This window comes from Myotis davidii, unplaced genomic scaffold (assembly GCF_000327345.1).
Source record: "Myotis davidii unplaced genomic scaffold, ASM32734v1 scaffold299, whole genome shotgun sequence".
Classification (NCBI taxonomy): domain Eukaryota; kingdom Metazoa; phylum Chordata; class Mammalia; order Chiroptera; family Vespertilionidae; genus Myotis; species Myotis davidii.
This window is the reverse complement of record NW_006293088.1, coordinates 2,716,413-2,731,595: the sequence shown is the minus strand read 5'-3', so window position 1 is coordinate 2,731,595 and position 15,183 is coordinate 2,716,413. Positions and strand designations below refer to the sequence as shown.

Sequence of the window (15,183 nt, the reverse complement as noted above, 5' to 3'; positions counted from 1 at the left end):
GCGGAGAGGGAAACTTCGGCTCCACCTTCCCTCCACCTTCCCTACATGCAGCCAGCGTGGCTCTGTCCCTCCTGGGCCGCTTCCTTATCAGCAGAACGGGCAGAACAGCTCCTGCTCTCTCCGAACCCCACGCCCAGAGTTGTTGGGATGATGCAAAGGCTAGGACAGTGAGAGGGTTTACATAACAGAATCCTCTGGGTGGAGAGAGGCAGTGTTTGAATTGTCTTTGGGTTTCAATTTCAGATCCACGGCTTTCTCCCTGTGTGATCTTGGGAAAATCATTGAATCCCTTTGAATGCTCATACCCTCCCTCTCCCCCACACAAGCACAGAGCCTGGAACACGGGGTCAGGGAGGGGAAGAAGCCGTTTTTTGGGTTTGGGGGTGGTCCCAACCCCGCTGTGACACTGCTGCTGGATAACAGGGTTTTCCCATTGGTTCCTTGTGTGGACTCTGGCGACCCCTCGTGGTCGTGCTGGATATTGCAGGCTCAGGTCCTGGTCTTCCACCCACCATCCCCTTCCTGGGTGGGAGACGAGGAGGCGTGGGCACCGCTCCCCCACCTCTGCTCAACGCCTCCAGTTGCAGCCAGAGGGCGGTGTGGGTGCCACCTGCTCCCAGCATTTCCCACCCGCCCTTCCTCCAGGCACACAACCTCTTCGAGCTGATGAACCTTCAGTCCCTCTTCGTGACGTCTCGAGGCAGAGCTGTGGGCACCGTGTCTTGGGTGGAGGTACCAGGGTCCCCTGGGTGGAGCAGAGTGGAGGGGCCCTGGTACCTCCACCCAAAACTGGGGAGGTGGAAGGCACCAATACCCTCCCATCCAAATTTCGAGGGGCCTCGTGGGATTCTGACGAGCCCCACTTCCTGGCCCAAAGTGGCCACTGGGCCTGGCTACTCCTACCTTATTTTATGACCAGTGGCCAGCCCTGCCAGTCTCTAGGCCTCAGTGATCCCATCTGTGCAATGGGGAGGCACTGAATCGAACACTCACCCCAGAATCAACCCTTAGGCGAGTCCAACAACACTGGAGCCCCCATTCGCAACCTCCTCTACATCCTTCCCCCCAAAAGCTCCCCTTTCTCTGTTTTAGTTGAAGAAAGCCATTTCCAACGTGACAAACCCACCGGCCCCAAAGTGAGCCAGCCTGGCAAGACGAACCGGGGCACCTAAGTGCCCTGGCGAAGCAGATGGGGCAGGCATCCTGCCTCCCTGCCCACCACGGCTCGCCCTCCCCCCGGCCCAGCTCAGCTCCTCCGTGAAGCAGGCAGCTCTGACCTTGCACCTGGGTGGGACAAGTGCCACCTGCCTTGAAGGACAAATCCCACCGTGGACCGAGCTCGGAATGCAAGACAGCAGGAAACCCGCACACGGCGGGCACTCCACCCTCGTCCGTCAAATTTGCTAATGACGGATGAGACTGATGGACGCTGTCACCAAGGGCAGGCACGATCCCCTCTGGGGTCGACGCCCAACCAGAGGCTCCTGAGAGAAATAAAGCCGTTTCCCAGAGCCGCAATTCGTCCCCCATCTCCGCTCCAAGGGCACTCACATGGCACCCCAGCTTCTTCCCGTGCGGGCGAGCAAGCTCTTGGGGCTGCTCGTGGTCAGGTGGGCAGTGCAGGCCTGGGGTCCTGGTCTCCCACTCCTCCTGGCAGGGAGATATGGGGAGAGTGGGTCCCCACCAGGCCTTAACACTGCTCATCCTCACGGATAAGCAGGACCCTGTGGCCCAGCTACCTTCCTCCCAGCCCCAGCCTCCTCCTTGGCTGAGCCAGGGCTGCTGGTGCAGGCCCCCGAGTGTATCTCCCCGGACAGTCTCTCCTGTGGGGACTCTCCCAGCTGGGGGGCACCACACTGACCAGCTGTATGTGGGTTGAGGGGCAGGGGCCCTCCCCCCGAGTCCCTCTAGACCAGTGGTTCTCAACCTTCCTAATGCCGTGACCCTTGAATACAGTTCCTCATGTTGTGGTGACCCCGAAACCATAACATTATTTGCATTGCTACTTCGTCACTGTCATTTTGCTACTGTTATGAATCGTCATGTAAATATCTGATAGGCAGGATGTATTTTCATTGTTACAAATTGAACATAATTAAAGCATAGTGATTCATCACAAAAACAATATGTAATTATAGATGTGTTTTCCGATGGTCTTAGGCGACCCCTGTGAAAGGGTTGTTCGACCCCCAAAGGGGTCACGACCCACAGGTTGAGAACTGCTCGGCCCAGGAGCCCCAAGGACACCGTTTCCCCAGCAGAGACCAGGCCAAGTCCATCCAGGGTGAATCCGCCACTTTAATGTCTTCAGAGAGCTTTCAGGGAGGTGACAGGAGGGCACCAGGAGGGGGAGCCGGGGCACCAGGGTCAGAGGGTGAGGGACAGACAGACAGTCCGTGGAGACGGGTGTCCTCGGATGACTGCTTAGGAGCAGATGCTTAGCTACCGGAAGAGGCTACCCCACCTCTGATGGGCAGAAGCACAGAGGGAGGCGGGAGGGACTGGCTCTGGGACCAGGCAGGGTCCCCAGGCCCCACGGCAAGTGGGTCTCCCAGGCCCTTTGAGGTTGTCTGCCTGGGGGCCTGCCCTGGTGCCTGCTGAGTCCTTGAGCTGGGGGGGCGGGGGGGGCAGGAACCGTCCTGGGGAAAAGGGGCCCATAGGAGCCGAGAAGGGAGAGAGGGATTATGGCTCCCACTGCGGGCAGGTCCATGGAGGCACGAAGTGGTCCACGGGAATGCCGGCCTCACCCCCTGCCTCCCCACCCCGTGCCTGCCCGGAAGGGTGGAGGGGCCCAGCCTGACCCCACGTCCGGAGACTCCTGAGCTGCCCCCAGGCGAGACGGCAGTGTACTTGGGCCTCAGTTATAGAACACCTCATCCTCCTCCTCCGAGAGGGAGCCGCTGTCCACCGAGGGGAGGGAGCCCTGCAGGCAGGACCCACCCTCGGGCCCTGGGCCCCCGGGCAGCCGGGGCCGGTGCTGCTGCTCAGGGCTGGGGGGCTGGGGGGCAGCAGCTGTGATGGGAGGCTCCTCCGGTGAGGGCCAGCCGTCAGGGGAGAGGCCGGGGGAGGAGAAGGCCAGGAGGCTGTCATCCTGTGAGGGGCCGCTCAGAAGACTGTCCTGAAGGTAGATGCTGTCCAGGTCTGGAAAACCAAAGGGAGGCGGGGGTGAGGGGTAGAGTCCGGGACCCTCCTCAGCCTCCCCTGGTGTGTGAGGGTGGGCAAGGGGCAGAAGACCGGCCTCCAAATCCTGCTTTGTCACTGCCACGCTGTGTGACCTTAGGCCAGTCACTGAGCCTCTCTGAGCCTGCTCCTCACTAGGGCAGTGCATGCAGTTAGGAGCAGGCTCTGCACTGAGTTCCTGCGCTCTGAGAACTGGGAGGACCGACCGGTGTTCTCCCTCCCCTCCAGCCAGAGGAGGATTAAATGAGATCAGAGGTACATTGGCTTCACCCAGGACCCAGGCTCGTTGAAGCCCTCCGTAGTAACCCTGGGTCCTAGCACAGAAAGCCCTTAATTCACAGTATTTATTATTATTACTACTATTTTCTCCTTTATGCTCACGGCACCCCTTGGCAATGGGCAGGGCAAGGATCACCAACCCCATTTTTCAGATGAAGAAGCTGAGACCGAGGGAAGAAAGGGCTTATCTGAGGTCCCAGTGCAGTTGGTGACAGGGCGGCTTGCAGCGCCAGCTCTGCCCACCCCCACCCCCCACCCCGGTGCCCGCTCGGGCGGTACCCTGCAGCTGGACAATGTCCTGGGGGCTGTCCTCGGCGTGCAGCTCCTCGTCGTCCAGTGAGGACCAGGCGCTCAGTGTGGCCTCTGTGATGGCGAACTGCTCAGCGACCCCTGTGGGGACAGCGGGCCCAGATCAGAGAGGGCACGGCAAGGAGGAGGGGGGGCGGCAGAGTGCTTGCATGACCTGGCACCCAACAGCCTGGGGGGGCCCTGGGCTGTCCATGCTGGCCCTGGTGATCAGAGTGCCCACCGAATGCCCTGGCCACCCCAGGCCACTGTTCTCCCTGCCCAGACAATGCCCCGCGGTGACGCTGTGTCCCCTAAGGACCAGAGCCCTGGCCAGTGCGGGTCCCGAGCTCTGCCCCCCACTGACCGGCAGCAAAGCGGGCCTCACGCAGCTCATCGGGGAGGCAGCAGTAGTGCTCGTCCTCGGCCGGGGACAGCTCCCAGCCCGACCGCTGGGCCCTCCAGCCCTTCCACTCGATGAGGTGGGCCACGCGGCCTCGCGCCATGGCCGTGGGCTTCGTGATGTGGTCCTTGATGCTCTGCACCACCCCTGGGGACAGTGAGAGCCGTCGCGTGACTGCCCAGCTCAGAGCCCCACCCCAACACCCCCTCCCCCCCATAGCGCAGGCCCATCCAATGACCAGTACCCCACATCCATTCAATGCCTTTTACCCAACCAATGCTCTGCATCCTCAAAGCTCCATCCCCAGCAACGCCCTGTACCTACCCGATTCCTCAAGCCCGGCCAGTGCCTGTGCCCCTCCCTGCCCCACACCCTCCCGGTGTCCTGCTCCCAGCCAACGCTCCTGTCCACGGGGAGCTTCCTTCCCAGCCTCGCCACACCCCTCATTCTCTCTCCGACCGAGTTCAGATCCTCCTGCCCAAGATCTGCTCAAGGATCCACTCAAGATGCCCCCTCCCCAGCCTTCCCCTTTTCCATGAATAAAGTTCTGAGCGAGCATCCCTGGGCCTGGGCCAGTGCCAGCTCTGCTGCGGGTGAGATCTGTGTGGGGCGCTGCAGGCAGGGAAGGCTTCCTGGAAGAGGTGGACTGGATTGGGGCTTTGAAGGCAGTTGGGTTAGACAGATAGGGGCTGTTTCAGAGATGAGATGATGAAGGCATGGAAGAGTCGGGTGTGGCTCCAGGGTTACCAGGACTGGGATGGCAGAGAGGCTGGGGCGCCTACCAGGGGCCAGACTGGGGGCTGAGAGCCAGGTGAGGGCACCGATGTCCTGAGGGCAATGGGGAGCCACAGCAGGGTGATGGCAGGAGGGGAGCGGGTTAGATCTGTAGTTGAGGAAGAGCATCCTAAGTCCGGGCTTAGGGTCCCAGGGTGGAGACAGGGGGACATTAGGGGCCACTGAAGGGATCCAGCAGGAGACGGGACAAGGGCTGGGCAGATGGGGGAGGGGGGGCCTGAGGGGTTCCTAGGAGTAGACGTTGGATATGGAAGCTGACAGAGAGGGTTGTCAAGAACGATTCAGCATCTCCCTAATCAAGCCCGACCACAGGTCTGGGAGCCACCGGGCTCCAGCGCCATGACGTAAAGAACAGCAACACAAGAAAGACAGTGTCCACAAAGGAAGGAGTGGGAGGGGAGAGCCCTCCCCCATGTAGGGGAGTGTTGGCAACTAGGAGGCTTTTGGAGGAGGTGTCTAAGTGGCCCTGAAGGGCAGGGAGGTGGAGGGAAGGGGTTCAGGGGGAGGGAACAGCACAGGCTGATATGGGGGGAGGGCAGCAAGGGCCCGGGGAGCCAGGGAGGCCTGAGGGAGGAGGAACTAATGAAAGGCTAGCGCAAGGCACACTGAGCAAAGCTGTGGGCAAGGGAGCACTGAGGATGGCCCAGAAGGCTGTGCTGGGAGGCAGGGCAGATGCTGGAGGGCCCGTTGAGGCCCTTTCCTGGCCTGTGTGCCCATCCCCCACTGGCACACCTGCACCCTTGTCCGGAGGCTCGCCCTTAGCTATGGCAGCTGCCTCACCCGGAGGTGCCGGAGGGGCAGGGCAGCCAAGCCAGGCAACGGGCCGAAGTGCGGTTCATGCTCCTGGGCTCCCGTGGATGGGGCTGGGGAAGGGGGCCGCCTGCCTCCAGGCTTTGCCAAGCTCCTCCCTGCCCTGTCCGCTGCCGCTTTGTTTTTATCATGTTCTTGGAAATAAATATAACGTAAGTTTTAACAAGTCATGGTTTTTTTTCACACTCCAGCCTAGAGTTTGGAGAACTTTTTCAAGCCTTGGAAACGAACACTTGGGGGCGTCCAGGGCCTGTGGGACCATTCACCGAGCTGCCTTGCTCTCTGTGGACCGCATCTTGGTGTCTGCGGAACCATGGAACTTTCCAGACCTCCCTTGCTCACCTCTCTAATGGCCTAGATGCCTTGGTAGGCAAACTGTGGCCCGCCAGCCACATGCGGCTCTTTGGCCCCTTGAGTGTGGCTCTTCCACAAAACATCACGTGCGGGTGCGCATACAGAGTGATTGAAACTTCGTGGCCCATGCGCAGAAGTCGGTTTTCAGCCCGGGCGAGTCTATTTTGAAGTACTGTTGATATTTGGTTCGCGAGCCGCAGTTTGCCGACCACTGGCCCTAGAGCAAGTCCCTCAGTAAACTACTCACACAGCAATTCCCATCTCGGTGACGGGCAGATGTCACCCGCTGCAGAACAGGCAGGGAGGCCACACCAGGCGCACATCTGAAAACCCCGGCAGTCCCCCTCAGAGCTGCTGGAGGCCCCGAGAATCCCACCCATGGCGGGGGGTGGGGGCGGGGGGAACCCCCGTCACTATTCCCTGCAGACCCAGCTCTCAGAGCCTGGCATTTGGAAAATGGTGAATCCACGGGGCCACAATCCTTCCAGCTGCAATTTAGCTTCGCTCTCCCTCCCCCCGCACCCCCCAGCCCAAACACACACACACACACACACACACACACACACAGCTAGTGTCGGGCGGGCCGTGCAACTCCAAGGGCAGGAGAGGGCAGCTGCCGCCTACCCACAAGGGACGAGGTGGCCAGGGCTGCCACGTGGTAGCTGCTGGAGCAGGATCTGGAGTCGGACAGGTAGCCGTTGGTGGTCTGGAAGCATCTCTGCACGGGCGAGAGGGGAGCAGCTGGGCAGACCTGCTCAAGGAGGTCCCCCCACCACAACCACCCCCATTGCCCACCTCCCCAGGGCTGCTGAGCAGTGGGCAGGGCCAGGGTGATCCACCCCACCATTCTCATCGCCCTCCCCTGCCCCCGGCCCCAGGGCTGGCAGAACCGAACGCCCACGAGGGGTGAGCAAGTATACTGACCTGCCAAGGATCCCAACAGAAATCCATCTGTTTGTCCTAAAATAAAAGGAGAAAGAGGATCAGGAGGGCCTGGCACGGTGCCAGCAGATGCCAGGAGTCCTAGAGCTCTGGACAGTGATGTGGGTCACCTTCTGGTGCTTCCTGAGGTGGCGGGTCTGCCCACTCCTGGGTCGTGCCCTGCTGTCCCCTGGCACGCAGAGAAAGAAGTGTGTGTGTGTGTATGAGGGGGGGCAGCGCTGGCTCTGCCAGGAGAGGCAGCTGGTGCAGGGGGTAGATCAGACCTGGGTTCGAGTTTTGGCTCCGCCCCTTAGCCTGGGCATCCTTAGGCTAATAACATAACATCTCAGAACATCAGTTCCTTCATCTGCAAAAAGGGACAAAGCCATTTACCCCTCGGCTGTGGGGAAGCATAAATGAGATCACGTGAGCACCGTGCCTAGCACAATGCTTAGCATGTGGTATGTGCTCAAACAACAACAAAAAAAGGTAATTCTATCAATTGGTAGGTTCAAGGTCATGACCTCTGGGGCAAGAGCAGAAACTATGCACCGGGATGTGAGGCCCCCCTCGAGATCTAAGAATCCTACTCCTTTCCTTCTCCAGTGCAGGGCAGTGCAGGCTGCTGAGGTGTCCTGGGCTGGTGGGAGGAGGGCGGGGAGAGGAAGCCTTCTAAAGCCTGGTCCAGTTCCCAAAGGTCCGCCCGATGTAGACCTCCATCCAGCCCAACAGCAAACCTTGGGGCCCCGAGTCCAGGAGGAGTAGCCATGTTTGGCCGGGAAGGGAGGAGCTCCCCGTGGGAGCCGCAGGGAACAGCCCAGGGACCACGGTGGAGGTGGGGGTGAAGGTGGGGATGACGTGTGACCAGTTTACCTTGCCAGCGACATAGTCCGGAATGAGGGTGGGTGGACGGCTGCAGGGCAGCGGGCTCAGGGGGCCTGTGCCCGGGGGCATGGGGCAATCCTTGTGGACTCCCGTGAACAGATCTGGAAATGAGAGAGACAGGAGTGTTCTCCCGGAAGCCAGGTCAGGCCAGCCCTGGGGGGCGGGCGTGACTTGATTAGCACCCATCGTCATTTTGTAGAAAACAGACCCAAAGCCACAGCAGCTGGGTCCGGCCCGGTCCCTTCAATGGGAATTGCTTGCCCATCTGCTTGTTACTCCATTTTCCCGAATTCTGGCACCACACGCTGGCATTTTGGGCCCCAAGGAGACCTCCAATTCATGTACCTACTTTCCACTGGCTCCCGTGGCCTCACCTCTCTCCCGGCCCAGCTAAGATTCCTGCAAATCCTATGAGCTCTCCACCAACGACGCCCTGGACCCCTCGACCCTCTGCCCTGCGCCTGCACCCGCTCTGTGCCCCCCTTACCTCTTACAGGACTCTGCCCCGGGGTCCTCCCACATGTCTCTAATTCCCACCGGTCTGCTTCCTGCCAGGATGCCCACCTCACCCGCCTTTCCTCCTCCCACCTCCATCCCTGGCACCCACCTCCGTGCCCCTGCCGCTGGCTTCTCCCCATTCCTTGCTGAGGCCCAGAGCCTTCGAAAAGCATCCCCCTTTCTTTTCACCTCGGAGCCCTGCCTGCGTTGTTTTTCACACCATCTGCTCTCCCTCCTGTGACAAAGACCTGTCCCGGCTCCCCCCCAGGGCTGGGTCCCGTCCCTGCCCACACCCAGGGCTCTGCCCTCCCTCCTGTGTGGTTTTGTTTCCTGCTCCATCCAACGGGTCCATCCGTGTGGCACCAGCTTGATGCCTCCTGCTGGGACTCTGGCCTGCATTCCGACCCCTCTCCCTGCCTCACCCAGCCCCTCACCACTGGGCCCGCCCCCAGCATCCTAGCAGCCCAAGCGCTCCCATCCTTTAAAGACCTTCTCTGAGCCGCTTCCCTCCAGCTCCTGCTCCCCCCACCCAGGAAGCACTGTGTCCACCTCTCCTTCCTGGCCGCCCGTGTCCCCTCCCCCACGCCAAGCAGCCTCTCGTGGGTGGCTAAGAACCTCCATGTGACCAAGCTCAGCAGTGGCTTCTCACTGGCCTCGAGGGGCACCCGGGACACAGCCCATCCCTCCCTCTGAGCCACGCCCTCCTCTCGCCTCCCCTCCACCTCCCTGGCTGCTCCTCTCCATCCTCTGTCCCTGCTCAGCCCCATGCATGTCCCCGGCTCCATCCTGGGCCCTTCTCGCCTCCTGCCTCCCAGGCCGGCTCAGGGTGCACGGCTGAGCCCACAGTTACACATCCAGCCCCACCTCTGCTTGAGCTCCTACCAGCATTTCCAGGTCCCCACCTGGATGCCCAAAGGCACCGCAAGCAAACCAGGGCAAATGGGGTCGCAAACCCGTGTTCGTCTTCCTCCACAATTTCCGAAAATGATGCCACTGTCCTCCCAGCTGAACCGACAAAACTCCAGGCGTTGCGTGGAGTCCTGCCCGCCCTGTGCCCTGCCTCCAACCCCTCTGAGCGACCAGCAAGCCCTCCGCTCTCCCACCTCAAGGAGGTTTGTCCCTCGTGGGGAGGCACCAGGCAACCCCGGAGACTGGGGAGCGGCTGGACTGAGACTCTAATACTTATAGAGGCGTTGACAGGGAGGGGGAAGGGTGGGCCTAGAGCCGGGTGGGGAACCTTTTCTCTGCCCAGGGCCATTGGGATATTTATAACATCATCTGAGGGTCACACAGAATCATCAACTTAAAAATTAGCTGCTGTATTTGGTCAAACTTTTAATGAACTCACCCCTCAGGCCTTGCTAGGGCCAGGCCAAGTGACCTTACAAGCCTTACACGGCCCCTGCCCTGGCCTAGGAGAGAGTGTGGGTGCTCAGCCGATGCCCAGATCCTTCTGGATCTCTCCCCCGGTGGTGCATCCACAGCCCTCCCCACCCTCCATGTGCTTTGCTTCCAAGGGGCAGCACCTGTCGCTCTTTCTAGGTGGGCTGCCCTCAGGCAGCGGGAGCTGAAAGCATCTGAGAATTGATGTCTTTCCTTCCTCACCCCACCTGAGTGGCCCTTAGCCAGTGACTGGAGGTGCAGATCCCAGCACCTCTGTTTGGGGTCGGAACACTCTGAGCCTAACTGTCATTCCATAGTCCCCTGCGGCCCAGGACGAGGTCACCCCTGCAGGATGACAGACAGCCTTTCCTGGCTCCGGGTCCTCTGTCCTGCCTCTCCAGTCCTTCATGTGTCAGCTGTACCCAGATCCCTGTGCCAGGCTCTGCTCCAGAAGTACCTGCGGAGGCTCCGGTGCCGCACGGCCTGGTTCAAATCCCAGCCCTGCCCTCTACCACCTGTGGGACCTTGAGCACGTGCCTTTGCCTCTCCGAGCCTCTGTTTTCCTCATCTGTAAAATGGGCAGTTGAGGGAGCTTGTTCTAGTTCTTCTGAAACTGTCTACTAGGATGCCAAACGGATAACGAAGAGGCACAAGGGCCTGACATTTTGAAGAAAGCCACTGTCGGGGTGGGGAGCACAGACCCCTCTTCAAGGGGGCTGCCCCAGGCTCTGCTGCCCCTGCCTCAACCACCCTTCTCACTCTGGCCACCTAATGAGATGAGGGAGGGCTCCCAGACCCCTGCAGAAATTTGGAATGCTTGCAAAGGAGAGGCCACTTCCCAAACACACATGGCTCAGTGGCTGAGCGTCAACCTGTGAACCAGGAGGTCACGGTTCAATTCCCAGTCAGGGCACATGCCCAGGTTGCGGGCTCAACCCCCAATGGGGGGTGTGCAGGAGGCAGCTGATCAATGATTCTCTCTCATCATTGATGTTTTTTTTTCTCTTTCTCTCCCTCTCTCTTCCTCTCTGAAATCAATAAAAATATACTTTAAAAAAAACAACAAAAAAACAAAGGAGAGGCCAGCTTCTCACCCCCCCGCCCCCGCCTCCCTCTCCCCCGTTGGATGTCCGCATAACTGGGGAGGGATGGCTGCAGTGGGCTGGGCAGGGCTGACGATGGTAAGAACTTTCTGTGTGTGCATGAGGTCATGATGCAAAATATATCTATTCTTATGGGTTCCAGTCAAAAAGGTTACAAAGTGACCTGCTTAAGGTTCCAGAGAGCCCAAGCCGGGCTGCCAAGTGCCATCCAAGGTGGCACTGGCTACAGGCTGCCCCGGGGGAATTCTGAAAGGGGCTGGAATGTTTCTAGGGCCCCTGACCATCGCCTGAGCCACAGACACTAGAGTCAGGAGGGCCGGGCACAGAGGAAGCTGGTAGGTGACGTCAAAGGCCTGGAGGAGACATGACTTGAACAAGGTCATTGGTCAAGGAGGTGGTGGTGACTCGAAGGACTCCTGGCTCCCAGGCCCCCGCCCCCCAGCCTCCCTGCCCCCACCTTAGGTGAGGGGCGGGCGCCTCTGCCAAAGCTGCCATCACCCCCTGAGGACTTGGGCCCCGTGAGGGCACAGGCTGGTTGCCATGGAGACATCAGGTAATGAACCGGCCCAGGGGGAAATCGCAGGCTGCTCGTGGCCCAGCTGGGACCACGGCCACGTCACCACCGGCAACTGGAAAAACACGGCATTTCACGGGGGGCGGGGGCTGGGGTTCTGCCTGAGGGGCCCCCAGCCACAGTTTTGTGGGCACCTCTCTCTCCCAAGGGAGCGGTGGGGGGCACCTCCTTCCTTCCTCAGTCCACACCCTAGTCCCCTGACCTCGAGGTCTGAGGCCCCTTCTCAGGCCTGCTCCCTCCCCTACCTCCCCTGGCCACAGAAGTGATAGGCCTCTGGTTTCCATGGCAACCTGGAGGGGACCATTTTGATCCTTCAAGGAGAGGGGTGTCAGGCAGATGTCTCCTTCAGAAGACAAGCCTCTCCTCTGCTCACTGAGGGCACTTCCTGCCTCCCCACACCAGCACCCCATCCGCTAGAACCCAACCCCCCGGCCGGTTCCTCCTGATGTCTACGCTGACCCTCTCCTGCTGCAGAGCTCCCGGCCGGGGCTTCTCTGCTTGTTTCTTCGGTGAGTGTGCACCGCCCAGACTCCTCACACCTGCTTCCCAGCCGTCAGCCCCTTTAGCGGCTCCCTGGCACTCTGTGCTCGTGTCCCAGCCCATTAGTCACCGTGGCTGCCATCCGCCCCACCACAGAGGGCGGGCGGGAAGGCCCATGGTGAACCCTGCTCTTTCCCAGCAGCCCAGAGAGGGTAAACCTCCTCTCGAAACCACACAGTAACTGAGCCGGTGTCCAAAGCCCCTGGTGAAGGCCCTCCCCGTGCAGCCACCGGCCTCCCCTCTACGCTGCTTGGGGTCCCTCCAGCCAGCCCCTCCCCAGGTGGGTACCGCCGGGCTGTCATGTGCCAGGCTCTGGCCTTGGCTCTGAAGAGAACACAGTGGGCGAGGCGTCTCGTTCACAGCTCCCGCCCTGGGTTTAAGTCCCAGCTCTTCAGGGCCAGCTCCAGGGCCGTGGGCTTGTGACACAGCCCCTGTGAGCCTCAGGGTTCTCATCTGTGAAATGGGAACACCAACTCCTCTGCAAAGGGCGAGGATGGGGCACCTGCCACAGACGCAGTCTACAAAGGACACCGGCTCTGTCCCTCCCCCCTCCAGACCTCACATCCCCTGTCTGGACTGAGGAACAGATCTCCGTCACCAGCCTCTGGTCCTGCCCCCAGGGCTGAAGTTTGCCTTGGGGGCTCTGCAGAGGGAGGCCACCCAAGGTGAGCCCTCGGCCTCTCTGCTGGTGAGTCACTGCATGGCAGCAGGCCATCCTCCAGGCTTGGCAGAGGCTCAGCCTCCAGCAGACAGAGTGCCCCCATCCCCCAGGACAGTTACTTACAGGTCACTAGGGCCACCGTGGTAGCTTTATCCGTGGGCTGGTGCAGCTCAGAGCTGACAAAGGGGGTCCCTTTCCATGCCCAACCAAGGACAGAGAGAGCTAACAGGCTCCTCTCCAGGACCTTCTAGACACCCCAGGTCCTTTCTACTTCCTCTAACACTTACGAGTGCCTACTATGTGCCAGGTACTGGTCCCAATGCCTAACATGAACCGTAGGACATCAATACCGGTATTATTCCCATGTTAGAGATGAGAACACTGGGATGCACATACCAAGTTAAGTAACTGCTGAGGTCACGGAGCTAGTGCTGGTGGAGCAGGGGTGTGACCTAGGCTGGCTGGCCCCAGAATCTGCACCCCTGACCTCCCACTGCTGCCTGGTGCTGAGGGGGGCAGCTGTCCCAGGTGCGGCCTGAGACTGGGGTTTAGGGTGTGACTGGGGTGGTCTCAGCATGAGGCTCCAATCCCTGGCCTTGCTTCAGGCTGCACATCTGGCTCAAGGAAGGACTTGGAGTCAGAGGGCTGCTGTTAGCAGTTGGTGCAGGTGTGGCGACCAGGCTCTGGGGCTCCAAAGCCCACGGAGGCCCGCAGCTGGAGAGGGCAGGACAGGTGCCAGCCCAGGGCTGAGGGCTGGCGGTGTGGTGCAGAGCTAAGGGCCCAGGCTCTGGAGTCAGCCGGTCTGGATTCAAATCCTGCCTCTGCCTCTGCTATTTCTTATATGCAGCCTCTGGGCATGTCACTCAACTCCTCTCTGCTCAGTGTCCCCATCTGTAAAATGGGGACAGTGGGGGTGTGTACTCCTAAAAAGGGTGTCCGGCCTAAACGATCCTAACCAGTACTTGGTACGCCGTAACCAGTACTTGGTACGCCGTAAGCCCTCAGCATAAGTGACAGTAGAGGGGTGCATGGGCTCCACTCAATGGTGCAGCCGCCCAGTGTCTCTGGGACAATGGCTGAGGGTCCCCACCCCCTGTCGGAGGACCTGGGCCCCAGTCCTGACGCTGCCTTGAGTGACCTTGGCAGGTGTCCCTTCTCCCCCGGCCTCTGAACTGTGCTCAGCTGGTCTGCAGCTCATCAGCAAGTCCCCAGCCTCTGATATGGAGTGGCCAAGTGGTGGGGAAGGGACAGTCACCAAGGAAAACACCAGATCCCAGGTCCCCCAACACCCAGAGCCCGCCCAGAGCCCGGTTTCTGGGGAGACAAGGAGAGCCTGTCATTCCTAAAGCACCCTAAACACTCTTTACTCTTAAAACCACCTTCTGACCAGCCAGTGTGGCTCAGTGGTTGAGCATTGACCTATGAACCAGGAGGTCACGGTAGATTCCTGGTTGGGGCTTATGCTCGGGTTGCGGGCTCAATCCCCAGGGTGGGGCGTGCAGGAGGCAGCCGATCAATGATTCTCTCTCATCATTGATATTTCTATCTCTCTCTCCCCCTCCCTTCCTCTCTGAAATCAATAAAAATAAATTTCAAAATAAAAAAAAAAACACCTTCCCGCTCTGGCCAGGCTATATAAGTGCTATGCGTGTTGACACTGGCTGCCCAGTGTGTGCACCGTGCCTGGCACACAGTAGGTGTCACAGGTGTCATGCTCGTATCAGCTTAATGATTAAGTGAATAACCCTCACACAGCCCAACCCCCACCCATGATCCCAGCCCTGACACCCCCGAGACATCCTGAGCCACTTCCCTGAATATCCCACGTGGACCGGTGAGCAGAGCCCCTTGGAGGCCACGGGATGAAGGCAGAAGTGCTGTGTCCCCCGGACAAGGAAAGCCCCCCTCCAGGGCCTGCCCAGCCCCTCCCCAGGTCCTGTTTGCCCCTCTGCACCTGAAAGAGCTGCTGGGGGTGATGCATGGGGGCAGCCTCAAGGCCCCGTGGTTGGGGTAACCTCCACCCCAGCCCCGCCCCCTGCCACTGTGGGTGGAGACCAGTGGTGGGCGAATGGCCCCGTAAACCTCTTCTGAAGGGCTGCCCAGCAGCTGTTGGCAAGCTGGTGGCGGGGAGGGTTCCACAGGCCAAACTGCCGCCCTCCAGGGAAGCTCACTCCCGCTCCTGATACCTCCTCGGGGAGCCGGGGACTGAGGCACAGGTGGGGGAGCGAGGGTGCCCCTCAGGGTGGCCGTTAAAGCTCAGAGACAGAGGCAGGCCCAGGGGCTCCTGGGAACATCAGCTGCCCCTGTCCCTTCCCATCCCCTGACCAAGGACAGCGGTGAGGGTGAGGGTGAGGACAGGACCTTCTCGGTAACCTGTTCACCTCCCCTTGGTGCCCGTGGGGTTCAGGGACCCTGAGACAGGGCCTGGGAGAAGGGGACAGACAGGGGGTGAGGAGGTAGTAAGGCCTGGGGGTGGGTGGGAAGGGGGTTCTTCTGGTGGCCACACCCCCGA

At 60.4% G+C, this 15,183-nt stretch overlaps 2 protein-coding genes across 4 annotated transcripts in view; one reads left to right on the top strand and one right to left on the bottom strand.

Annotated features, from left to right (window-relative positions):
• LOC102756771 (chloride channel protein ClC-Ka) overlaps positions 1-1,988 on the top strand; it is a 12,634-nt gene extending 10,646 nt beyond the window's left edge. For all 3 annotated transcript variants that reach the window (XM_006766686.2, XM_015565859.1, XM_006766684.2), the window contains 2 exons: positions 646-732; positions 1,093-1,988. In XM_006766686.2, coding sequence (XP_006766749.1) covers positions 646-732; positions 1,093-1,140 — 135 coding nt within the window. In that variant the 3' untranslated portion in view covers positions 1,141-1,988. The remainder of the gene's footprint in view (positions 1-645; positions 733-1,092) is intronic.
• A 290-nt stretch (positions 1,989-2,278) lies between these two features.
• FAM131C (family with sequence similarity 131 member C) lies at positions 2,279-8,119 on the bottom strand. The gene is made up of 6 exons (XM_006766683.2): positions 7,901-8,119; positions 7,031-7,066; positions 6,731-6,824; positions 4,112-4,294; positions 3,739-3,849; positions 2,279-3,141 (listed from the first exon to the last, which is right to left on the bottom strand). The coding sequence occupies exons 1-6, from the start codon at positions 8,102-8,104 to the stop codon at positions 2,858-2,860; spliced, it is 912 nt and encodes a 303-aa protein (XP_006766746.1). The 5' UTR covers positions 8,105-8,119; the 3' UTR covers positions 2,279-2,857.
• Between the last annotated feature and the right edge of the window lie 7,064 nt (positions 8,120-15,183).

Bases quoted from the DNA above. Each gene is read 5' to 3' on its own strand.
- FAM131C (XM_006766683.2), bottom strand. From the start codon at position 8,104: ATGACGATGGGTGCTAATCAAGTCACGCCCGCCCCCCAGGGCTGGCCT. The intron at 6,825-7,030 runs GTCAGTATACTT...TCGCCCGTGCAG, and splicing joins TCTGTTGGGATCCTTGGCAG to AGATGCTTCCAGACCACCAA. The intron at 3,142-3,738 runs GTACCGCCCGAG...TTGGTTTTCCAG, and splicing joins GGACATTGTCCAGCTGCAGG to ACCTGGACAGCATCTACCTT.